The sequence below is a fragment of the Sinocyclocheilus anshuiensis genome, unplaced genomic scaffold (assembly GCF_001515605.1).
Source record: "Sinocyclocheilus anshuiensis isolate Anshui unplaced genomic scaffold, SAMN03320099.WGS_v1.1 scaffold1135, whole genome shotgun sequence".
NCBI classification, from domain to species: domain Eukaryota; kingdom Metazoa; phylum Chordata; class Actinopteri; order Cypriniformes; family Cyprinidae; genus Sinocyclocheilus; species Sinocyclocheilus anshuiensis.
In genome coordinates this window covers 123321-149621 of record NW_015546093.1, presented here as the reverse complement: position 1 = coordinate 149621, position 26301 = coordinate 123321, and the positions used below count along the sequence as shown (strand labels likewise).

The 26301-nt window shown below is 38.5% G+C and overlaps 2 protein-coding genes across 3 annotated transcripts in view; one reads left to right on the top strand and one right to left on the bottom strand.

Annotated features, from left to right (window-relative positions):
* Positions 1–11872: 11872 nt before the first annotated feature.
* Positions 11873–13881, top strand: LOC107700109 (oxoeicosanoid receptor 1-like). 2 transcript variants are annotated; one of them, XM_016501639.1, is made up of 3 exons: positions 11873–12009; positions 12650–12670; positions 12894–13881. In XM_016501639.1, exon 3 carries the CDS (start codon positions 12908–12910, stop codon positions 13838–13840), a length of 933 nt encoding a protein of 310 aa, XP_016357125.1. In that variant the 5' UTR covers positions 11873–12009; positions 12650–12670; positions 12894–12907; the 3' UTR covers positions 13841–13881. The 2 variants fall into 2 exon arrangements, with proteins under 2 accessions (XP_016357125.1, XP_016357126.1); XM_016501640.1 differs by lacking the exon at positions 12650–12670 and having other exon boundaries at positions 11873–11950.
* A 989-nt stretch (positions 13882–14870) lies between these two features.
* Positions 14871–26301, bottom strand: part of LOC107700107 (metastasis-associated protein MTA3-like) — a 33158-nt gene continuing 21727 nt past the window's right edge. Inside the window, exons 11-20 of the mRNA XM_016501637.1 lie at positions 26285–26288; positions 26090–26172; positions 25770–25891; positions 25160–25317; positions 24139–24361; positions 20422–20514; positions 20164–20346; positions 19795–19826; positions 18606–18730; positions 14871–15233 (exon numbers count right to left, since the gene is read on the bottom strand). Coding sequence (XP_016357123.1) covers positions 15068–15233; positions 18606–18730; positions 19795–19826; positions 20164–20346; positions 20422–20514; positions 24139–24361; positions 25160–25317; positions 25770–25891; positions 26090–26172; positions 26285–26288 — 1189 coding nt within the window. The 3' untranslated portion in view covers positions 14871–15067. The remainder of the gene's footprint in view (positions 15234–18605; positions 18731–19794; positions 19827–20163; positions 20347–20421; positions 20515–24138; positions 24362–25159; positions 25318–25769; positions 25892–26089; positions 26173–26284; positions 26289–26301) is intronic.

Sequence of the window (26301 nt, the reverse complement as noted above, 5' to 3'; positions counted from 1 at the left end):
GTCTCACGCTGATATCCCAAAGCTAAAAGAGCCAGAACAGAAGCCAAAAAATTTGCTTCCAGCTCAATCTACAAAAACTTGAAAGCGCCACCCAAATCAGAGATCCAGCTACAGAGACGTGTGTTCACACTTGGCTGGTTGTTTCAATTAAAACAAACCGTCATGATGTGCATCAAACAAGCAGACTGAAACCCACCTTTTCAGGGCTTTCAGTCAGTGCAGAAGATCTTTTTTTGTGTGTGCAATGGAGGAATTCTTGTTTGGACTCATTTACACATTTTATATTATAAGCGTCTTTTGAGTTCTTAGTTGGTAAAAAATACCTTCTTATATACACACACACAACGAGTGCATTGAGCCCAGCAGACAGCATTGTTTTGGTGTGTGGTAAGTGACAAAATATATCATATAAGCATATCATAAAAGCTGTACAATCACTTTGTGACCCTATTCTTATGCCTTTTTTGTAAAGTGTAAAAAAAAAACCTTAATGGCAAATTCTAGTAAGAATACTGGTTCGGTTTCTTTACATTAAAATAACATCATCAATATTGTAAGAAAAGAAATGGAGGAATACTGTGAAATAATAAATAAGTGGCACCTGGCTTACAGCAAAAAGACAAATTACACACAGATAAATAATAAAAAGAGATGTACTCATAGGATTTATAAAAATATTAAAAATATATCTCTAGAGAATGCACATCTTTGTTTAGGTGTAAATTGACAGATTTATGGGAAATGATGTGTTGTGAGTAACATGTATTTGCTAAACCTGAAAAAGGAAAATGGCATCAATATTTTACAAACACTTTTTTTTGCCAGCATTTGGTGTCTTTTGCTTGATGAATGCTGCTAATGATGAGGTACACGGCAACCAGGCCTCAGGCTTTTGTTATCAAACATAAATGATACTGTGTATAAAAGCAAACACCCACACACATTTAGCTAATGGGAACATGACTTTCAAACAACTAAATTATTGAAAACACTGTATAGATGTGACTTTTGATTATCAACAGCAATAATTTTAAGCCCTGATGCCCCTGAAATGGTGGACTTTCTAATAATAATAATAAACTTTTTTTTATAAAGCGCCTTTAAAAGCATCTTCTCAAAGCGCTGAACACAATATAAACAACACAATAAAAACAATACAAAATCAACAAGCAAATGCAATGTTTGAGGAACAACCAGCAAATTTGACTGAGAGGAGCGCAATCTACGATTAGGAGTGTACGGATGTAACAATTCAGTTAAGTAATGTGGTGCCAGGCCATGCAATGCTTTAAAAGTAAGCATCATAATTTTAAAATCAACTCTGAACCTGACCGGGAGCCAATGCAAGGATTCTAACACTGGAATAATATGACTGCCAATCCTAGTCCCAGTTAAAATCCTGGCGGCTGAATTTTGCACATATTGCAACTTATTGAGTGTGGATTTAGAAACTCCAGCTAAAAGGGCGTTACAGTAGTCTAATCATGAGATGACAAAGGAATTTATACTTTAATTTATGCATGGTGTAAAATTATGTATTTGTTAAGATGTGTTGTACAGAAAATTTGCATTGGACCACTGCTGAGAATACTAGAGCCCTGTTTGGACCATTTACTTACACAGAGGGAATCTCAGAGGGAAGAGCGATTTTCATACACTCTCCCCTGGATCCAACCACGCCCCCTGGATCTTGTGTTCTGCAGCGAGGACCATCTCGAAAAACCAGGGAAGAAATGAGCTGAAAGCCATAAGATGAGCAGTGAGCAAACACATAACATAAAAATGTAAAAAGAAAATACCTCTCATGATATTGTAAAATAAATCAAATAAAGTTTTTAAAGGAGTTATATGAAAGGGAAAAAATCTTACTCACCTTCATTTGACGTTTTTATCATTGAACCCCAAGGATAAGGATTGGGAGGATGATAATTGTAACTGACAAGCTCCAAAAGTCACAAAAAAGTAATCCATATGAGTAATGTACTACATTTCAAATGTTATGAATTCATACGATAGCTTTTTGTGAATAAAAGACAGACATTAAACCCGTTATTCACACAAAATCTCCACCAATTCGATTAAATCTGTTTGTTTACATAAGCATAGAGCTGCGTGAGCGCGTTCAACAGTAATGTACTACATTTCAAATGTTATGAATTCATACGATAGCTTTTTGTGAATAAAAGACAGACATTAAACTCGTTATTCACACAAAATCTCCACCAATTCGATTAAATCTGTTTGTTTACATAAGCATAGAGCTGGAGACCATATAAGGAGAAGAAGGCGGAAAAAAGAAAAGGACAGAAAAACCTCATTGGCTCTTGCGTATGTGGTAGGTAGCGTGATAGCAAAGTGAGCTACGTTTGAGAACTAAGCAAGTCTGCCCTTACAATTTAAAACTTAACATAACTTTTAATGGAATTTCTTAATCGCTTTACACATGACTTTTAAACAGAAATATGTTGTCAAAAGTTCACACACGCAAAAAAAAAAAACCCAGCCAAGTGATTCACTGCGAGACAGGAATGCCTGCTAGAAACTCAGTGACCTCCAATGATGTAATCATTGTCAGTGTGAACCATAGGGTTATTGAAACAAAGAGAGGGTGACAGAGTAAAGTCATAGTAACATTAGCATTGCATTATTGGTTGTGGTAACACTGCAGATTTTTTATTTCATCTAATGAGATCAAGATTTTAAGATTTCCTCTAATACTATTTGTACATCAAACAAATACCAAATTCTAACAATCAGAAATGGTAAACATCAATCTCCTTGGATTATACTTGGAAATATGTTATATGTCATATAGGTTTTAGTGGGATTCTCACGGGTTAGTTCTGTTCAGCAAAGCCCTATCCCCCCTGTTTTTATAGATCTAATAATATTCTTATTGATATTGTCAATGTAATAAAAATAATTATCATTATACATAAAAATATTTGAAGAAGGATGTCACTCACAAGGTGATCTATGGAATCAAAACGCTCGAAAACCCTATTTTTTTTTTTTAAATAGGGAGTTAGTCAATATTATGGACATTGGAAGAAAATGGTGATTCTAATTACCTCATAGAGGACAGAGAGCAAAAATTAATTCATATTTACCATCCCCCTATTGGCACCAGACTGATCTGACACAATGTATGCCAGCAAATGAAAAACATCCCAGTGACAGGAAATGACAAAAAAAAGAATATCCTGCCACAGCATTGTCCAAGTGGCCTGCTTTATGCATTTTCACAGCTCCATTTTCTGTAGAAATAATTCCACTTCCTATAAAAATAAACCACAACCATGGGAATCTTTGTTCATCCAAGATATGTGCAGTTGGGCACTGATTATTGGGGCCAAGATCATAGTTTTCATTTTCCAATGTAAGAAGCAGAAGTATATTAAGCCGTTTCATTGTCATTGATTGTGTTAACATGAATTTATAGCCTCATTTATCTTTGGCATGTACTGTATGAAATGTGTGACCTACAAAATGGTCCATTCCCTGTGCTTGAAGAAGAGATGGCAGCATAGTGAGAGAGAGGGAGATTTGAGAAACTGTGGTTTCTCATATGACCAACATTTATTCAGAGCTCAAAATATGAACCATGGACATTTGACCTCTCTGTCTGTTACTCAGCGGATCTAAAATTATATAATTGCAGCCTAAAGGGTGTAAAAAGGCAGAATATATGGTTCGTTGGAGCCACAGCTTGGCTGCTACTTATTCCCAAGCATTTGGAGGGACAGGAACGGCATGTCCTCCTCTGGAAACAGCATGGCTCAGGACTCCTAGTGCAGACACTTATTCACTGGCCACAGAAACCACATTTTCCAGGAACAACATCCCCATTCCCACAATCTATCATCCACAGGAATTGACAAGAATGGTAAGAATAACTGTCTGGAAAACTCACAGGCATGTATTATTTCATCTTTACAAAGCATTTAGCAGTGTAGCACATGATGAAGCCTGTCAGTTACTGAAGAAGACAAGGCATGACGATTATGACAACAGTTATGTCAGAGGAACAATGCATAGTGCTCAAGATGTTTCCCAGGTGCTGTCAGCTCCGTGAAGATGTTGTCTTGACTCTTAAGCATAAGCAAAAGTCTTGATATTAGAGATAGATGTCCTAAACTTCCATTTGTTGTTTCTTTCAGTCATGTGCTTACAGAAGAAAAATGTGCAGCTTTTGTGATTAAAAGGCCTCTGTGAAGCATTCCTCCGTGATATGTTTGACGCAGGTTATCTTGGATCAAATAAGGGCGAAAGGGAATGAGGTTCAGTCACTGGAGAAAAAAAAGAGATCAGACGCGAGTGATTATGAAAGCATGTCAGTTCCATCATGCAGAAAGCAGCATTAGGTACATCTTAAAGTGTAATCCGGCCAGTTTGGCGTGTCGGTTTTCACTACTTTGTATAAACATTAAATTACTTCTAACATTCTTTTTTGCAAGGCGGTTTTAATGGACAATGTCGAAACATTATGAGCTTTCCAAAAATCATGATATAAAACAAATACAATGCAAGTTGTGTCATGTTTTTGCTATTTTTATTGTTGTTGTTTGGCCAATAATTCTGCATTTTTTGAAAGCAGAATTGCTAGACAATGTGAATTTGTGGTCGAAACACTCAACTTTGAGGGTTAAAGGTGAAAATGTTAGTTTTTTTCCCAAGATTCATGACTGAGAGAATTAAAAATGCTGCCAATGTTTTAATCAGGAATTTCACCGCATAGTTCTCCAATTGATCTGTGAGTCATACCTAAAATGAAAACCAGATGCCCCCCTATGAGGCGGAATAGAGATTTAATTTGTGAAAGTGAAGAAATTTAACTCAATTTTTGTGACTATGACGCTTTAAGAAAGCGTGAAGAGAAATATGAAGAAGCACCGAATGATGTCTCAGCAGAGTACGGGAGGAACAGAATGTTGTATGCGGAAATCACCCAAGCAGCTGTTAGAGACGCCGCCAAAGTGAGAAAAAACAGAACCAAAATGTTCCAAGGGTCTTATTACTGTTGCCGAGTGAAAACACAACATGTAAACAAGTAAGTGGAGAATGTATCTATGATCTCCTTCAGTCAAATGAAAGTGCTGTACCTGACAAAAACATCTTAACACAAGTCATATCTAAAGATCAGTTAATGTGCAGAAGGCTGCCGCATGGACTGAGATGAGTAAGGTTGAGTAACTGGTAACTGCGCTACACACATTAATGTTCAAATGAGTAGTTCAAAGTGATGTTTTAAACTAAAGTATGGTTGGTAACGGACATTCAGGCCCAAGCATAATTTCCCTGATCTAAGCCATTATTTCCCCAGAGAAGAACTCCAGCAGCCTGTCCACAGGGCATTATGGGTAAAGGCACATGTGTGTTTGTGTAAAGGAGCTAAAGCTGATCTTATCATTTGTGTAAATGCATTTTATAGAAATTCGTATTCGTATTCATATTCGTATTTTATAGAAAAACTGCTGTGGGACACATGAGTAACAGATGTACTAAACTGGTTAACTAGCACTAAATCCCAAGTGAAGATTTATGATGACTGTTTTCATGAATCACAGATAGGCAACCAGAACACTGCTTCAAGAAGCTTTATTATTATTATTATTATTTAAATAATTATTTCATTGTTTTTTAAATCATTGAAAGTAACTTACAATAGCATTTCGAATACTGTTTGTATGAATGTGTAACAGAAGTCAAGTAACAGCGACAATGACCAAAGTAGTATCAAAGATGGCAACATCCATAAATGGAAAAATCTTTTCAATTTTTGACATGAAAAGAGTCAATCGAGCCGTGAGTTCTTCCATCAAATCTTCATTACTTAAACTGACAGCAGCTTTTATATTTGGTTGGAGAGCATTTGAGTCACGGATAGAACCACTGATCTATAATGGATCTATAATAGATCAATGCATAGAATACAAACTCGATGGGAGCAGCTCCAGTCGAGAACAGTGACTGGATCTAAAACCTTCAGATGACACACAGCTCATATCTGCATCTCTGTAAGTTACCGAAACCACACTTGAAAACACTCCGGTTACTAACCTCAGTTCCCTTAAGGCCTTAAGGGCTATGGATAAGTCCCATGTTGGCACAGTATGAGGATGAGGTGGATTCAACCTCCGAGCTCCCCTCAAGAACTTAATGACTAGGTCATTTTGGCGACTAACTGGCCAGCCATGAGAGTGTGATTCGCCGCGATGGCTGCCACATACACTTTGAGCGTGGAAGGGGTGCGCCCCTTGTCCAGCAGCTTATGCAGAAAGGTTCAAATGGGTGACACATCACAAGAGGATGGGTCCTCGTTCCTTGCTGCACACCAGTCAGAAAAAACTGACCTTTAAGGGGATAGAGGCATCTTGTAGACAGGGCTCTAGCCTCCAAAATGGTATTAGCCACCCTCACTGGGAGCTGTAAAGACTCCCATCGAGGGGCCAAACATGAAGGCTCCACAGCTCAGGGATGCCAGATCATGCCTCTCGCTTGAGAGAGGAGGTCCTTCCTGGAATTGGCCAAGGAGCTTCCGATAGCAGCTGAATCAACTCGGGGACTACCTTCCTTCTGGAGGTCAATCCCAATGGAACGCCTGTCTGAAACAGGCGATGAGCTTTCAAAGGGGCCACGGCTCTGACCAGTGGTGGTTTACCCTGAGACATAGACGGTATCTAGGCTTTGAGCCAAAATTGGAGGGGCCACATGTGGAGCAGTCACAATGGAAGCACAGAGGAGGCGGCTGATATGAGGCTGAGCATCCTTTGGAAAACTCTGAGGGGACAAGAAGTTCCGATTCTGAATGACGCCGCTAGCCGCTGAGCGTTCTGGCGCAAACCAGGCCCAGAAATGTCCCCAGAAAGACCACCCGCTGGCTGGGAGACAGAGAGCTCTTAGCTAAATTGATTTTCAGCCCAAGACGCTCCAGGTGGCTGAGCAGCAGTGACCTGTGAACGAGAAGTTCTTGCTCTGATCTGGCTAACACAAGCCAATCATCGAGGTAGTTCATAATGCGGATTCCCATCTGTCTCAGAGGGGAAAGAGCCATGATTACGCACTTCGTAAAAGTACATGGGGCCAGATACAGTCTGAAAGGCATGACTGTATATTGATAAGACACTCCCTCAAATGTGAATCTCAAGAACGGTCTGTGATGAGGGGCTATGTGGATGTGAAAATAGGCATCTTTCAGATCCATTGATAAAAACCAGTCTCCGGGGCATACTTGCGCGAGGATCTGTTTTAAAGTCAACATCCTGAACGGCCGTTTCATAAGTGTGCGGTTCAGGTGATGGAGATCAAGGACCTCTTTCTTGGGAACGAGGAAGTAGTGGCTGTAAAAGCCTGACTTGTTGTTCACTAAAGGAACCATCTCTGCAGCCCCTTTGTCGAGCAGACTTTGCTTTCAGCCTTGAGAACATGAGAGTTGTTATCCCGTACCGAAGTTTAGATGACACCTCTGAAATGAGGGGGTCTGCGAGCGAACTGGAGCCTAGAGCCGGGTGGCAAGATGTCCGAGTCTTTCGAGTGGCAGATCGCCGCAAGGAGGTGGGGAACTGACACTCATGGTAATGAGAAGAGGAGAAGTGCTCTTTTGAGTATGTGGGTCCGCTATCACAGCGGTAGATTGCTTGGGCACATGCTGAGTGAGTAGGATGGGCCCAGCCTCAACAGAGCTTCCATCACCCAGAGCTAAGCGGTGGGATGGAGAGTGAGTGTGAGGCTTCTTTGAGGGCATTCCGGCCTCTCTGGGAACTGGCCCTCTCAGCTTCCTCTCTGTGCTGGGATCAGGACAGCTTCTGCGGCTCAGGGTCCAATGTCACTCTGGGCTGTGGACCTTGGAGCTTAGGAAACAGGTAGAGTTTAGCCATCTGAGGCCGCTGCTGAAGCCCAGGCTCAGACTTAGGCTGGGGCTGTGCCGGAGGCGGCAAGGGCTTCGCATACTGCTGGGTGGATGGAGCCTTCTGGCAACTTGTAACAGCTGCCGTACTGGAGTGCTTCAACAGGAAGTGACGCATGGCTTGCAATGACTTCTAACGTAAACCGCTCGGCAAAACCATGCATGGCTGGACAAACATCTGGATGGACTCGTCCATTATGCAGAGAAGTTTGGCCAGAAAAACTTGGAGCACTGCCATTGTGTGAAAGGCTGAGCCAGCTTGGCCAGCCGCTGAATAAGCCCTGCCACCTGTCAGCGACATAGAGTCATTGGTGCAAACTTCCTCCTCAGACCCGCCGAAGGGGATAAAGCCGATTGTGATGTCATGCGGGGCTTCCCTGCATTTCTTTTGAAGCAGATTCTTGCTTCTGACTGGCTTCTTGCTAGTCCAGCGTGGAGATGGTCTTCTGCTGAAGGAGAAAAATTCTGACAAAATGGCACTTAGAGCCGACTTATATAGCAGTGATCTCCACCCCTTTTGGTGGGTTGAAGCACCATTTGTTTCATGCAGGTACACGAACGTAAACAAATCAGGCCTCAGTTTTCAGAGTAAACAGGAGTTTCCCCATAGCGTACAAAAGGGAACTTGCAACACACGGTATCCAATCTGGATCCGATCAATCCGAATGCGGTTGTCAGTCCTGAAAATCTACGGGTGTGAGTTTGGTTAATGCGGTTGTCACTCCCGTAAGTTTGGTGAGCAGGTACAAAAAGAGGGGATTGCTTTACAGCAGCAACAAATATACATGTACAGCAATTCATAGTAATCACAACTGATATATTTACGACAGCGATTATACTCACTTAACTGAGGCAATGTCATAAAAATTCGCAGAACTACATACAGTTGCTTTAACATCATGTTTTAACACCTTTTTAAATTAAAAATGTAAAAAAAAAATTAAAAAAAATGCGTTCGAAAAGAACGCATGTAACATTAAATGACAAAAAAAATTTGCAAAACAAAAATGAATAATTCATCCAAAGTCTGAACATTTATGAGTTGGCTAAAACATCTTAATTTGAACGTGCGTTGTGTTACTGTTTGCATATACTGTTTGCAGTAAGCTACCACGTTGCTCAATGACAGCGCGACAATAAAGGAATTATATGCGTAAATTTGACTCGATGGCGCTTATAGGTATAAATGCCCAGCTTTTATTCTGGTTTTATCTAAACAATTTTTTTAACAACAGGGGATTGTAAATAACACAATTTTAGTAAAAGTCAATGACTGTGAGACTTGGATATTCTTTATTGAAAACATATTATGTAGCCTACATTTGAAAAACAGCCATGGGTAAAATGACCCCGTGGCAGTTCTAGTGTTAATATAATAATTTAATAATGTAATATTTTTTTTAATCTAAAATTTCTTAATTCAAAATCAAATATTAATAAATACATAATCCCAGGTTGATATGGCCACGCAGGTTTGTTTACGCGTTAAATTTATGAGAAATTTGCTTCTGTTGTCCTCATTTGTAAGTCGCTTTGGATAAAAGCGTCTGCTAAATGACTAAATAAATAAATAAATAAAAATGTATAATATTATTTAAAAATAAACAATATTTAGTTTGTATTATTTTATATTTAAACATTTTTTATTTTATTATTTGTTTTACTGAAAACAAACTTTTCAGTCTGGTATTGGTTCTTGTGATGCTGATTGTGCTTGTGTTTAAATGTAGCATTTTGTTAAAGGAGGCCATTTGAAGCAGGCTATTAATTCTGTTTCAAATCAATTCCAATAACATTAGGGAATGTCAACCTGATACTTTATGTTAAGTATGTTTTTTAGCTATTAAAATGGCCCTGGGGTCTTTGAGCTCTCAAACAGAACATGCGGGTTAACCATGGTGTTAAAGAATTCATGGAAAAAGAACGATGTGGAAATGGAGCCCGAGAGGGAGAGAGAGAAAGGGAGGTAGAAAGAGAGGTGCTGTGAGGAAGCTCTTGGCTCTGCTTGTCTACACTTGCACACCAGATGCGCTCTGCCTCAGCTCTGGAATGTGTTTGTGAGAGCAGTTTAACCAATGACCCACCCAACCATTACCACAGAAATCTGATCCAGACAATCCACTCAGTCTCCTTTTGTGTGTGTGTGTGTGTGTGTGTGTGTGCGCGTTTTTGTGACAAATGAGGACATAAATTTGTATAATGACAAAGGTATGACATAGGTATTACAAGGAGAAGGTGACTTTTCAGGACATTACCCCATGTCCCCACTTTTCAAAACGCTTATAAATCACACAGAATGGAGTGTATTGAAAATCTGAAATAGCACAAAGTTTCCTGTGAGGGGTAGGTTTAGGGGTAGGGTTGGTGTAGGGCAATAGAATATACGGTCTGTACAGTAGAAAAACCATTACGCCTATGGGATGTCCCCACTTTTCACAAAAACAAACCTGTGTGTGTGTGTGTGTTCTTCTCTCTATTATCTTGCTTCCTCTATCTACTTTCTTTCATTTCTTCTCTCCCAAAAATGTGCCTAAACCTATTTTTCAAATTTGGTTCCCACAAAGTTCTCCTTTCTTTAACCACTGATTACTCAACCTGTTCACTCAAACACATACTCGCACACATACAAGCACAAGTTTGCACTCATACACAAGCACTCGTGCTGACTGTGTTTTAATGGTAATCCATGAGCCGTGACAAGGCAACAAAATAAAACTTGAGAAGTTAAAGATTGTCATTAATTCTGTGCATAAAGGCAGAGGAGGGAGATTTTCTTTTTTCCTTTTCCCTATTGATTTCAGGGTTTCTCTCATATGATATAATGAGTAGTTGGTTACTGGATAGATAGATAGATAGATAGATAGATAGATAGATAGATAGATAGGTTGGTTGATTGATTGATTGATTGATTTAGGCCTAAATTTAAGGTTTATGTATTTGAATTGCATATAAAATTTTGATCCATTTGGTTATAACATAAACAAACTGATAAACGTAATGTGATGCATATTTGTCAGCCACACAAAGGCCTACATTAAATCTGTAAGATTTCTGTACTCAAAAAATGATGGCATACTTAATTATTAACTATTTGCATCTGTACATTTATTCAGTTAAAAAGTATGAGCATGTTTAAAATATGGCTAACTGTTGAACAACATAAAAGTATAAGATTGAAACTAATTGGATTGACTAATGATAAATACAAACATGTTTACGGTGTATTTAAAAAATAATTAGATAGATAGATAGATAGATAGATAGATAGATAGATAGATCCCTTCAGCTTTAGCTATCAATTCCCCAATAAATTGATTTAAAGAGTCCGTAATCACAAAATGCGAAAGAATTCATTTCAGAATTCTGCTCTAGGACTATTTCTCGATCAAGAATCAAAAGTGGTTGTTTTGTGGGATTTTGACATGACACTTTTGGCAGTGGTAGAGCTTAGATGAAATCTGATCAGACCAAAAGATTTGACAAGTCTGTGCTGCTTATATGTAAATGTGATGTTTACATGTAAATGCAGGCCAAGAACATACATTTAAATAGAAACATATGAAATCATTGCTATGATGAGATATGTTTCTGGATGACTAATATAATTCAACATCCAACACAGACCTCTAAACCCTGTGAAGAAAAATAGACAACGACTTTTAAAAAGACAATAATGTAAAGTAAAATAATCATGGATGACAATGGCAAAAACTGTCAATAAACACATGAAGCATTTTCTGCTGTACATTTCTGAACTGTATATTTAGAATGACCCTTCCTGAACACACCCCTCACATCACACACCTCAGGGTAAATAAAGTTCCAGAGCGTTGCGGTTTAAACACGTGGCGAATTGTCTCAAGATCGTACTGCTTTGCTGAAACTTATGCAATGCTGCCTCCTACAGGCAACTGGCCGCCATAGACGCAGACGTAAAATACATTGCGACAATCCAACCACGTTGTTAGTTCACACACAACGCACTTCCGTTGTATGCCCACACGTTTACTGCTCAATAACACTGAAATCGCCTTACGTAGCAGTGTGAGTTATGGACCTGTTTTCATTGTATGCTTAGTTAAGTGATCATCTGGGACAGTCTAGTATCCTTAAGCGATTTTACAGAGACACCCCTATATTTGCATCGTGCAAAACTCTGCTCCAGGCATTGCTCTGCTTTGTACTGCTGTATAAGTACCGCGCGCTAACCGATTGCACCACTGGAGCTTCGGCGGCTCACTGCAATAACACGGGTCATGAGTGTGGACAAGAGCCATTACTTATTTTAGAGCAAAAGAGACTGTAACGTTATACAAACTGTCCGAATAAAAGTCGAACATAGCCGTTTGTAAAAACACACATCCTGCTTGGCTTTTATTGATTTTACACTTTAAAATAAACTAGTTTTTACACTTTAAAATATAATATAAAATATCGATTCTTACAGCATCGCAGTTGTTTCCCAATATGGTTTTTCAAGTAGGTAAGTTACATCAATGCCCTGAAGTGACATCACATTTCAACAATTTATCTCGACTCTTCTTTCGATTTATGTAGGCTAATTTTTCCAGCATAGGCCTAGCGTTCACCGCATATGTAGTGACTGATTTGAGATCTAAATAAAATGAACAGTTAGCAAAGATAAAGATCATTTGATCTTCCTCGACTCCGCCCACAGTGGTATCGTTTCCCAAAAACTTACTGCAACTTGTAAAATTGTTCTCTAACTTTCACGATAACGAGAACTCCTGCCTTGATCGTTTGGTAAGTCTAAAAAGTCATTTAATCTTAATTGTATTTTCTTTATTCTTTTGCCAGAGATATATAGGATTAAGATAATTTGGCGTGTTTATTCCACTAATTCACCATTAACTGAACAGAATTGGAGAACATTGTATTGCACAGCCTATCTTAAAGTATATCTGGAGTTTTCTCAGTGTTTTATAGTTATTAACATTATGTTAACACAATATTAATTTACTTTTAGGTTTGCTTTTCATCATGAGTAACATCACCTCCTGCACTGAACCTCAGACCCTTGTTTCTTCCATTTTAAAGCCCATTCTCATTGTGGAGTTCATCTTTGGGTTGCCTGGAAATGTCTTTGCTCTGTGGATTTTGTTCTTCAAGTCTCCATGGAAAGCCTGCAATGTGTATCTCTTCTGCCTGGTGATTTCTGACCTCCTACTCCTCACTGGGCTGCCTTTCCACATAGATTATCTCTTTCGTGGTGAAGACTGGATATTTGCCGAATCCTTTTGCTGCCTCATTTTATATATCATATCAGTAAACCACTCAGCAAGCATGGCTTTCATGTCAATTTTGGCCGTGGACAGATTCCTCAGGATTCTTCACCCACACCATCGCATTTGTCGAATGAGTGTGAGACAAGCAATGATGTTGGTTAGCATGGTTTGGATAGGTGTTCTACTCCTTCGTCTTTCACCCGCCCTGAACCTGGTTCTCACACCACAGAAAAACTCATCAAATCTCATATGCCATAGTTTTTTCTCATGGACATGGCCATCGGTTCAAATGAAGATATATAATTCAGTACAGCTGATAGAGGTCCTGCTAGCATTTGCACTGGTGGTCTTCTGTTTTGTGAGGGTTTTCTCTCATGTCCACAGTCGCCAGGGGGCTCACCGCAGGCTGAAGCGAGCAGTGAGATTGCTTCTGTTTCTTGTGATCATGTTTGTTCTGTGTTTCCTGCCTACAGTCACTTTTGGCATCTTCCTTCAAGTGTTTCCCTGTTCGGAATTCCTCATGGTGTGTTTTCATGCCTCTTTAGCTTTAACCTACATGAACAGTGCACTGGATCCAGTAATCTACTGCCACATAAACGCTTGGTACCGTGACACCCTGAAGGGCACAACCAACTCACTGGGGCTGACAAAGTTCAAGATGAGTGCGAAAACGAACAGAAAATGTTAATCTACCTGGTAAACTGTTGTTGCTTACAATCAATGTGTTGGGGGGAAATGAAAATGCATTTATTATTTACTCCTCCTCATGTCATTCCAAACCTGTATGACTTTCTTTCTTACACTTAAGATAATACTTTGAAGAATGTTTCAACTTTTTTTCTGAATATCTTCCTTTGTGTTTTACAAAAGTCCTACAGGTTTGGAAAAACATGAGGGTGAGAAAATGAAAAGGAATTTTTATGTGAACTTTCCATTTAACCTAACAGTGACCTAATTCATTATTATTTTGCACAATAAGTTCTATATGTTATACTGTATGCCTTTCTAGTTTGTTGTCTGCCTGTATTTATAACCAACATGCATTATCAATTGCTTTTCATATTATTACACAGATACACAGTCTGTACTGCGCTTTTTTATTTAGCATTTTTCAGTAAATGTGTGACACAATGAAATACAACAGAAATGTATGAGGCATAGAAAACAAAACAGCTTATTGTTTCACTGTCACATGCTGTCACATTGCCCTTTGAAGTTAAAAAAGCCAATGATTTTCTTCCTTAAAAACATCCAAAGGGTATTACTGGCATCTGAAAGAGTCTTCAATGTCCAGGGGAACAGAACCTTAAAGTCCTGAATGAATATTTAAGAGTTGCAAAGGCTGCTTTGACTTCCACAAATCATTACAACATCTCCAGTTAAAAGAATCTATTGAACATGCTCTCAGTTAAGACCACCTAATAGCCAGTTACTCAACATACAATCCAGTCCTCGCTTGAATACAATATAAAAACAGCTCACAAACTTGTACTTGTCATGAAACGCACAGAGGATACAGAGAAATAAAAGAAACCATTCAGTGCAGAGCTAACTGAATTTACAAAGAGCACACTAACACGTCCCAAAAGGGTCTGTTGAGTGGTCAGCATTGATCTGTACATGATACACATTTGTGGCATAGCCACTTGGAACCCTGTAAGTTTAGTTCCCAAAGCCATAGATTCTCATCAAACAAGTGCTTAGAGGTAATGTTATAAGTTGCTTTAGTTATTAGCTAAATGCTTTATTATTGTGAGCCTTTTGTCCTGAAGAGGAAGCGAAAGTTCAAGAAGAAGTAGAATATGAGGAATAAGGAGTGTTTTAGTGGCTTGTGGCCTGTGCAGTGCGGAGTTAGGCAGCAAATGAGAAACTGACAGAACAGGCTAACAGGCTGAGGGAACAATGCAGATGAGGGTCAGTCGTGGATGACGATTGGGCCTCGCATCCGTAAACTGGGGTGAGGGGGTGCCAGGATAGGCACCTGCGCTGGCCCCTGGGGGACCCTACGCAGGCTGATCTGCTCGCATGGTTGTCTACACGCTCTTCTTAACTGTGAACGGGAGAGCAGCCTTCTGGCTTTCCTGAAAGGAACAGGAAGATAAAACACAACATATCATTGTCTTTAAGAATGTAATCTTTCAAAACTTACATTTAACAATACACAATAGGTAAATTTTTTTAGGTATGATTTGTGACTGAACTGGATAAATGTATGTATTTTTACTATAATTGATTTAACCATGCAAGATATAAGAAAAAATGTCTTCTTATTATCCCTGAAAGCTAATTTAACACACCTGGTAGTTTACGGTATTTTTAAAAAATTTGTTAAATAATGTTTTATCATCAACATTTATAAAACAGAGCAGCAAAACAGCATATTAGAATGATTTCTGAAGGATCATGTAACACTGAAGACTGGATTAATGATCCTGAAAATTGAGTTTTGCCATCACAGGAATAAATTACATTTTATAGGGGAAAAAAAACATTTGTCTTAAATTGTAATATTTCACAATATTACTGTATTTTTGATCAAATGCAGCCTCAGTGGGCATAAGAGACTTCTTTCAACAACTCTTCAAAATCTCACCAAGCCAAACTTTTCAACAGTAGTGTATTAATTATTAAATATTTTAAATATATATGGGATTCAATATATATTGTAAAATATTAAAGTAAAACTATTTATAAAATACTGTGACGGGAAAAACACAAGAACAACTAACACGCTTTAACATATTTTGCAAGCTCTGCAATCTGAGGGGAGAATGATCACAATTACTTGCTTATAAAATATCAAGAAAGAAAATGTAATTGAAACTGTACAGCTTTGGTTTTCCTGTGCGCACCACATAGTACAATTGTGTTTACCTCGGCATGTTGCAGATGCAACAGATTGTAATCATTAAGCAAAATAACATGAATCAACATGGCTTAGTGACATAAATAATGTTCTACTCATGATCAGGTCCATATACCAAAGAGAAATGAAAGAATTGCCTGGGTGTAATGTTTAAGCAAAATGAATGAGGCCGACAGGCATCCACAGGGGACAGCCCTTAGATTAGATTGGCCGTAATGAAAGAAACGTTAACTGAGTCTCGAACAACAAATGCATGATGATATTCTAGAATGTACTGTGTATGTGTGCTTGCATTTATAGCACATGTGTTTACATTATAAATCACACAGCATTAACACAAATACACATATTCATTCATTACCACCACAGAGCCTTGATATAACTATGATTAGGTGCATGCGTTTCCACTAATGGATTTGATTAGTTCTTTTGCAAAGCAACAGCAAACCTTTAACGCTACAAATACTCCAGAATGAGAAACATTCAAATGTAATGTTTTTACTATCTATTTTAACATCAATTCAAGCATCAGAGTACCATTTCAGCCAGAGAGACTCCCGACAGTCTGGTGTAAACCTGTTAGAGAACCAGGCCGAGCCCCAGTCCAGATCCCATTTGTCTCTGGGTCTCCTGCCTAGTTGAAGGCTAATCTTTCAGAGCAGGGGCGCTAAATTTAGCCTAGCATCCGCTCCAGTGCTGGAGGCCATAGGGAGCTGTGCAAGTCATGGCTCATATGGATGTGGCTGTAGTGGAGAGGCATTTTTCTTCGAGCTCCAGCTCACACCTACATCTCAATGCCAAAGATATTAAAATCAAACCCCTTGCTGCTTTGGGTGAACTATTATGACTATCTGACTTCTGTCTGTCGGATCTACATTAAGCATAAAAACACATTTTGCGGGTTGAGGTGTCAAAAGCCACCAGAAAGGTGTTAATCGAGTGTCTCTTTCGGTCATACATTTCATACATTTAGCAAGACTCCACAGGTAATGTGGTTTAGGCTTTGTGTACGGTGCGTGCGATCTTACCATGTTCAGGTGTCTAACAGCTGCAGCAACAAAACGAGACAAGCAAAGAGTCACTAAAAATAGTCAAAAACATTTTGATCCATGAAACAACAGGGCAAACCATGTGTCCAATTCCCCCTGCTCAAAATAACATCTTCATTTGCAATTCATTTGAACTTTAGCGTAATTTGAATCTAACTAGAATTTAAGAAACATTTCACATCCAGTCTGTACATTAAACTCCAACTGCAAACAGGGATTTCATTAGCATTGTGGATGTGTTAAATTCATGCAGTTTTACATATTTGGTAAAGTGAGCCATTAATGTCTGCAGCTCCTAATCCTTTCATATTGCATTTCAGTTGACTGAGAATTAACAGCAAATAACAAGTTAATCTTTTCATCATATTACTGCAAAATGATGGAGGATGGCTGTGGAGACCATCTCCAGTCTAAATAGCACTGCCGAACAATTCTACTGATAAATGTTGCTATGACTCTACATTGATATAAGGAAATAAAAAAGTGCATTCACAAAGGTCTGCATAACTCTGCAAGGTAGTGAGACAAGTACACTGGCGATCAAAAGTTTGGACACAACTACTCTTTTTTTTTTTTTTTTTTTTACAAATTAAACTAAAAACAAAACTAAACTAAATAAAACTCAAATAAAACAAAACAATAAATAAACACATATATAAATAAATAAAACAAGATTTAAAAAATCTAACAAAGTTAGCATAACTGAAATAACTAATGGAAGTATGTGATTTATGTAATAAACAATAAACAAATAATATATTTTATATAATGTAAAATTAATGTAAACAAAAAAAATGCAATCAATTTGTCTAAAAAGCTATTTCCAAGCATTTAGGCATAACAGGTTTTAGGATCATGAGAATCCTACAAATCTCAAAAAGATGTGTGTTCAAAACTTTTGACTGGTAGTGTATGTGTTAGTGTAGTGTTAAGTTACCTGTGGAGTCTCATCTCTCTGAATTAAAACTAATCTCAATCTGCATCAAAAATCATTATTTTTCAGTTGTCTCTCCATGCCACCACAGATTAATGGGATCATGGGTATTGTTAATTATAGGATCTTTGTTATTGAAAAATTGTCCCTGACATCCGAGATTGACTCGCCCATTTCCTACACTGACAACTCCGGCTTAGACCCTCTTACCCCGCTACTGTCACTGGGTATGACCAATGCAGTAATTACACATGTGCCAATCCTGTCACCAAGATCAGTCACTCTTAGGTGAAGGTTGAATCAAAATGATGGAAACTTAATCAGATGTGGCATGCCATCTCAGGGGATAATCTCTGCAGATGCCAATCATGGAAGAACAAGGTAAGGACTGCTTTTTGACATGGAGTGTGTCTGCCCTGCTGTTTTCTATTAAATTTGTCTCTAGGCTATGTACAGACCTAACCGAATAAGCTAACCAAACGAGTGTGCACAAAAGTGTATTTCAGTGTCCCTTAGTGAACAAGGCATGACAAGTTTGGGTTTTTGAGCAGTGTGATGCCATGGGAAATACTGACAAAATGGATAGTGAGGTCAGTTTGCACACCTCGTCTCTCGGGAAACCAGGAAGAAGCTGTCATCGGGAGCATCGATCCAGTTGGGTCGTCTCTTGCGGAGCATCAGGCCACTGCCACGAAGGCTGGAGGCACCGGTGCTGCTTCCATTATGCTGCTGAAAGGGAAGGAGATGGGAATCTTAAAAATATTTCAAAATACTTCTGACCGTTGATGCACTTTTGCAAACCTCTTGCAAAAGAGTTACTGACTATATGCCCTCAGAGGACTTCAGTATTCATTTTATAGTTAGCATAAAATATTTGATAGATGCCTATTAGCTCAGGAGTCTCAAATGCAATAAATAAAAAAATAAGTTGGAAGAGCATCTTGTCAAATAATAAATAAAACAAATTCACATATATAAAATTAGTGTGTTGCTATCGGTTGATATTTTTTGTTTTGAAATGCATTGTTTTTCTTAGTGAAAGGTAAAATAAAAAAAATTAAGATAATTATAGTAAAATTGTTTAATCAAATCAGTCTTTGCAAAATTTGTTTTGCATTTATTTATTTGTTTAAGTAGTCATGTAATAAACAGAATAATTTACCGATGGCTGGTTATTATTATAACCTTGTTGGTGTTTCTCACTAACTTAGTTACTCCCCAAAGTACAGACTTGTAATAAATTTTAAATCACAAGAAGCACACACACACGCACGCACACATGCACACACACACACACAGCAATTTTCTTATATTGGTGTCCTAGCTTGAAACTCAACCTGGGATCTATAAACTTGTTTGGTCCCACAAGATGCAAATAATATGTAAAGAGATTGAAAAATAAGGCAACTTTTAATCTTCTTCAGTTTTAGAAATGGCAGGGCAAAAATGAGGTGAAGATCCATCCACTATATTTACATTATTCATCTCATAGATGAACAGTGAGTGCCTATGTGTTTGTTTGCTGCCTCTCACTTCTCATTTCCATTTCACCCAGCCGCAATAATCTGTGGGAAACCTCCGAGGCTGGAGATTGAAGCTGTCACTTGAACCAATTCACAGCATCAACAGTATCTGCATTTGAATATGTTATAAGATAGAATCTCTCACTCTCAGCAACACAAATGCTATATAAGTCATTTTCTTCCAGTCCTGATGAAAGCACACTGATAATATATGAGACCCTGCTTTAGTCTAAACCAGTGACACCAGTGAATCAAGTCATTGTTACTTACCAGAATGGGTCCCACAATATGGGCTGGATTTTCTATGATAAAAAAGAAGTAAGAAATAAGCATATTATAATGACATTCATTTTTGACATCTATACCATTGCACAAAAGGTTCTTTAGATTATTAACATGTTCTTCACACTTAGAAAAACAATGGTTCTTTTAAAAATAATGGTTCCAAAAAGGGGTTTTTGCAGTGATACTATAGAAGACATAGAAGAACCATTTTAGGTTCTCCACAGAACATTCTAGCTCTGTTGACACAATCTCTATTCACTTTTAAAAATAAAGGTTCCAAAAGGGAGGTTTTGGTTCCTCAAAGAACCTGTGAACGGTTCTTAAGAGTGCTATGTATTTTAACTGTAAACCCACCTTGTCCTGGAGCACCGGCTCTCCTCTCTGCAGATTCAACCCTGCTGTGGTGATGATAGCTCCGTTTTCCCAACATGCCATATGGGCCATGGCTGGGAAGAGAGGAAAGTAGGCGTCGTGGGGGCTGCACCTGTAGGCCAGGGGTGCGATGAGGCCGTTGAACATGGGTTGCTGGACGAGTCTCTGAAATGACAGGATATTCACTGTGATCTGAGAGTTACAGCTCAATGGAGGCAGTTCTAATGTTTTGTAGCTTACCAAGATACTGCAAGATGCTGGTCAGGGTGCTCCTCGGGGAAGATTTGGGCTTCATAGGTCGCCCTGTCATGCCCTCTGACACCCGGATCATATCTATTCATCGACCGGCAGTACAGAACAGACAAATGGAGATAGAAGCATGTCAAAGAGCAAGAAAGAGACATTCACACTTAGACACCAACATGAGGCATTCCGAACAGGCCGGCTTGATGGATGTCGCGGTGATACACCAACCTTGCGGTGACTAATCTTTCTGACCAGACAACGATTTTCATGGGAGCAGCAAGCAGAGTCAAATCTCATTTACTGCTCGGTTCGTTCTTTAGGCCCTAGTGAACATATTTCTTTCCGCTGAACTCCAGATCATTGATCTGACCACAGTGAACCCATTAAAATCCCTCCAACTTTCTTTGGTTCGTTTTAAAATTCATTACAACTCCAGAGGAGTGGAAGTTGTTTAAAGCCATTCTCTTCAAGCAGTACTTCTTGTTGACTTGGCAAACCTGGAGAGAAGCTGTCTTGAAGATGTACCGATATAACTTCAATTCATTACCTCTTCAACAATATATCGAATGCGGAGAAAAAACATCACTGAACTGGGTGATGCATTATCTACTGACACAAAATCCATTCAACTGAATGAACCTGTGCCTTTGGGGAAGTGCTGAAATAGCAGTTCTCTGACTTTTATGTGTGTAACAAACCGTTTTATTCACGTTTGAATCCTCATGGTTTCCAATGTGTTTTATTAACCTCTTATGATTCATAGTGTCATTTGTATGCCACATTTCAATGCACTAAACCTGATTATTCCATGATTTTCATGCACAATCTCTGATGGGCAGGCAAGATGTTGAACATAACCTAATTAGCCAGCATGTTGAATGAGGTTGGAAAGAGGAAAACAAATGCAATGTTGCATTCACAGCGGCTTCTTATGAGTGTGTGCGTGAAGGCAAGGCAGGAGCCGATGGAGCTCATGCTGTCGGGAGATTTCACATGACCGCTGCTCTGCTTGGTCTGTCGGTGTGCGTGCAACAGAGTGATGGACAGGTACACAAGACACATGAAACTACAAGGACTCAGATAGGATGGTTTCAGCCATGGTTTTATTTGTGTTTTGGTTGCCCACAAGACATTCACACAAAGAAAAATAAAAGAGAGAGACAAACCAAAGAGCATGCGGCCCCCACCCGGGTCCCTCGTGCTTCAGGACACATGTCAGAACAACTTCTTATGGCTGAGGATAAATACAGACGTGTTTGGGGTGGAGACAGAGGTGGAATGGAAGCATAGAATGGAGGTTTCGCACGATGGGAGTGGGGGCAATGCAAAACTGAGTGGACAACTTCTGATTGGATAGTTGCAGAGCAGGTGATTGGAATTGACTCCCTGTAAAAGTGACCTATTTACAAGTGCCTGTCAAGAGGAAACAGCTGCCTTTAGAGCAAAGCCTGGCTACCATGATCTGTAACCTCATCTTTGGGCTTGTTTAAAAGTGTGTTGCATATTTGGGGGTTTTGAGTTTGTGACGGAAAAAAATATGAGATGCATCTTTCCCTTTCATTCCAACTCGGTTTTTCATTAATTAACATCAACTCGCATGCGCTCTATGACAAAAAATAAACCAGAAACTATTTAAGAACCCCAAAAATCTTAAATTATTGCCATCATTGCAGATCCTTCCCTTTAAAACTGCTTGTCTAGGGCCATTTCTCTTTTCTGTGCCAACGTAACACTTCCCAAGACACAAAGTCCTAATCAATTACTGCTATTGACCAACTTCCTCAGCATTTTAAATTGGGCTTTTGACAAATTACAGACTAGTGTGCAAACTCTTAAGAGAACAAACTTCAGCTTTGAAATATCAGAATAACAAACACATTAGGAAACTTTTGTCTACCCTTGTTACAACTGCATGACTCAATATTTCGTAAACAACGCTTTCCAACTTATTGAACATCTAATTAATTAGATCATAAACTGCACCAAAAATGAGACTGATAGTCCATCATCTTTGCATTACTGAAAAGCACAATAGAAGAATTACTTTAACAACACTTCATCATCTCATTACATACATGTATGCCTCTGAACTGCCTGTCAATGTTAGCTACCAAATGATTGATCGGTTGCACACGTAATAGCAATTAATTTAGTTATTCCACATAATACTTCATGAAATATTGTTTTGTATAGCAGTCTGCTACAATAAAATAAAGACATATTCTTCCCTTGGAGACATTAATGTTCTCTGTACAATCAGTGATGAAACTGTCTGTATTCAGAGGCAGTTCAGTGGTAGCGACAAAAATTAAAGCCGAGGCATTAACACACATACACTGACAATCCACACTCAGAAGGTACATACTTCCTTAAATTTTCCTGACAGGGACAGTATTTCAACTATAAATCTTGGCACGCACCACTATGATTTGTTTTTTCTTCTGTTGATGTAATTATTCCTAATAATTAATTTGATCTCAGTCAAAAAATAAAATCTTATTGCACATTTTATAATGGGTCAATAAAAATCTAAATTTAAAAAGGCCAAAAGCCTTACATAAAACATGTACATGTTGAATGAGTGTACTTCCTAGAACTAACTGTACTGTTTAGGTTTGATCAAGCAGTTGTGGGTATAATCTTTTGAAAATGAACTAAACAATTAAAGAAAGGTCCCAGATCCCAGGGTGTTTGTTCTGCGCAAAAGCAAAGAGATCCCTCTGCCTAAACCAACTGTACTGAGAACGTCCCAACACCACAATTCACTCTTGACTTTAAAAGCCATAAAGGCTTTTTTTGTCCAGTCTAAGAGTAACTATTCACAAATGTACAGTATTTACACACAAAATATTTATACGTTTTTGACTTTACTCACTAAAATCCCATACTCTGCAAATCCAACTCTTGAGACCAAATCTATAGTCCTAAAATCCTCCCAAAATATACCTAGAATACACAAAAATATATCCCATTCCCTTTTAATAGTGGTGCCAATTGCATTAAAACACTATAAGAGGAGTGTAGGAAATTAGATTTAGAGAAAAAAATATGCAAAACCAAAACGGCTTATAAGAAGACTTTCAGCAAAAAAAAAAAAAAAATCTGTAACTTTAAACCAGTACCCTTAGTCAATTTAGTACATCCGTGTGCAAAATATAGCTTTCTTTAGGCAAAGTCTTTCAAGTCTCTCATTGAAGCTTTTAATAAATATAAGGCTCAGACTATGATATGCATTTCAAATAAATTTACAATGTACGATGAAGCAGGCATAATAGGGCATCTTCTAAGTCTGTGTGTGTGATGTGTGTATACAAAACTCTCTTCAACAAACTGAGAGAAGTGCTAAAAAATGTGCTTATGTTCAATTCACTCATCATAAAACCCTGAACCCAAGTCAACAAGTGTGGGAATGAAAACAACAACAAATTTGAAATGAAAAGATGATTGAAACAAAATATGGAGGACAGGCAGTCTTTATTGGAAATGGGGTGGGGAGAATACAAAAACCAAAAATATAATAAAATATAATAACAATAATTATAATTATAATAATAATAATAATAATAAAAACAGTACAAGACAGAAGATGGAGGGGAGGAATGACAGCAAGATGTGGACAGGTGTGGTCGGGGAACAGAGTGGGTGGGACAGTGTGGGTGGTTGTGTGTGTTTGCACGTGAGGCTGAAGTTAGGAATTTAAAGAGCTCTTACACTCCGCCTTTATGGCACCACAGTTAATGGGCACAAAGGGGCGGCGCGCGGCCCGGCGCAGCCTGATGAGGTCACGGCACATGTGACGCGCCAGCTTGGTGAGACGCGTGGCCTGCAGGAGAAACGCCTGCTTAGTCTTCATGGAGGATTTGGGGCTGCCGCTGTTCCTTATCGGAACCATGTGGGAAGACTGACGGGCGCCATGGCCACGAGAACGCATCTCCTATGGAGAGACAGACAATGAAGGATTAATACAAGAAAAACAATGGAAATACAATCAAAATAAAGAGGTATGGTGGGAAAACAGCAGAAAGTGAAAGAGAATAGCATGGCTTTCTTAAAGTTTTGAGACAAGACCTGATGTCTCCTTGACCTCTGTTCATTCGCATCCAGGATAAATGGCTTGTGCCAATCACAATGTGTTTTTACTGTAAAATTTTGACTCTCAAAATTTTATTTTTAAAAATGGTATTGGTACTATGATAACACTTTTCAATACAGCTCTATATATTAACATTAGTTAATCCAATAGATAAAATATGCAGGCAATGAAAAATATATAAGCATTTAATTTAGGTTAACGTTTGTTTCTATGAATACATTTTTAACAATGCATAATTTAATATATTATGAGCAAGAATTAAATAATGAACAACAGTAGAATTTCTTATTGTAAATGTTGAAAACAGTGATGTGACATTTTAAGTATTCTTTTACGAATAGAAAGTTTAGGTACTGGGTACGATTAGGGATGTAGAATATGGTCATGCAGAATATGTGCATTCTAAGTACTAATAAACATCCAATATGTTAATAATAAGCATGCTAATAATAAGCAACTAGTTAACAGTAAGAATTGCTCCCTATACAAAAGTGTTAATGAAAGTTCAAAAGAAGAGCATTAATTCAAATAACACTGATATTATAAATGTCTACTGTCACTTCTGAACAATGTAATGCATCCTTGTGGAATAAAATAATTTGCCTCAATGCAGATCCACACTGTCAGAATAGTACTTACATTGGGTGCAGGGCTTGGAGGCGTTTTTTCCTCTGCCCCCTCAGCTCTGCTTGGCATCTTCAGGCCACCATACTTTTTCCAATACATCCAACAGGACACACAAAGGCGACACTGCATGTTAGGAGGACCCCACGAGTACCACTGAGCAGACTGTGCGGCTGTAAACAGAGAAGAATAAATGAATGACTCAGAAGTGCACTACAAGGTCGAATTATGCCTGATGTGTCATATTCTTGTTCAGGAAAATCTCCTTCCTATTCAATTAATTCTGTCTCAGCCTTCATGAAAATGTAATTGCAAACTAAAGAGAAATATAAAGCAATGTCCTAAAACACAATGATACAATTAGGTGTTGAGAGGAATGAAATTCCCTTTATGCTCCCCACTGTGCGTTCATTACTAAAAAGTAATATAGATCCAGACTAATCATTGCTGATCACACAGATTTTGATGTGGCAGCTTTGATTGATCTGATTGGAAGATAAAAGGGTGAAAATGCAGTATCTAGCCCCATTGATTACAGGAGGTGTGACGTGTCCTCTGGGTGAAGCAGCGAAATTGATTGGATGGCTGTGTTGACTGTAATTAGGCGAAGAGGGTCTTTACGCACCAAAACAGCTCTCACATGCGCGCCCGCCTCCGGCTGTGTGGAAACTGCCTGTGCCTGCTGCACCGTTCACAGTAGCCATTTTGCCGTTACTGACGGAGATCTGGTTAGGATTGGGTTTGTTGCTGTGAGGCAAAAAGCAAATTAGATTTCACAATATAATCTTCTACAGGAGGGTTTATAAACATGCAAAATTGAAATCCGATCACAAGTGGTCACTGGAGATGCAGCTGAGACTGATCCTAATATAAAAGGCCATCTGAATCATGTGAATGGCGTACAGATCTTCAAAAAGCTGATATTTAACAGATGCTAAAACTCACTATGTGGGGATGTAAACTTGCTTCAGTTTGCTCTCTGCTTCAGCTGCCTTCAGTCGTTTCTGTAAAAAAATTATAATATTAAGCTTTAAGCGAGATCAAAGACAGTCAGAACAAACAGAGAAAGAGATTTCCAGATAATTAAAGTTAATTTATTAAAGTAAAGCATAACTTCTTCAACTAATTACACTTAAAAACGCTGCTCACCTGCTGAA

Coding starts and splice junctions, on each gene's coding strand:
- LOC107700109 (XM_016501640.1), top strand. CDS start 12,908: ATGAGTAACATCACCTCCTGCACTGAACCTCAGACCCTTGTTTCTTCC.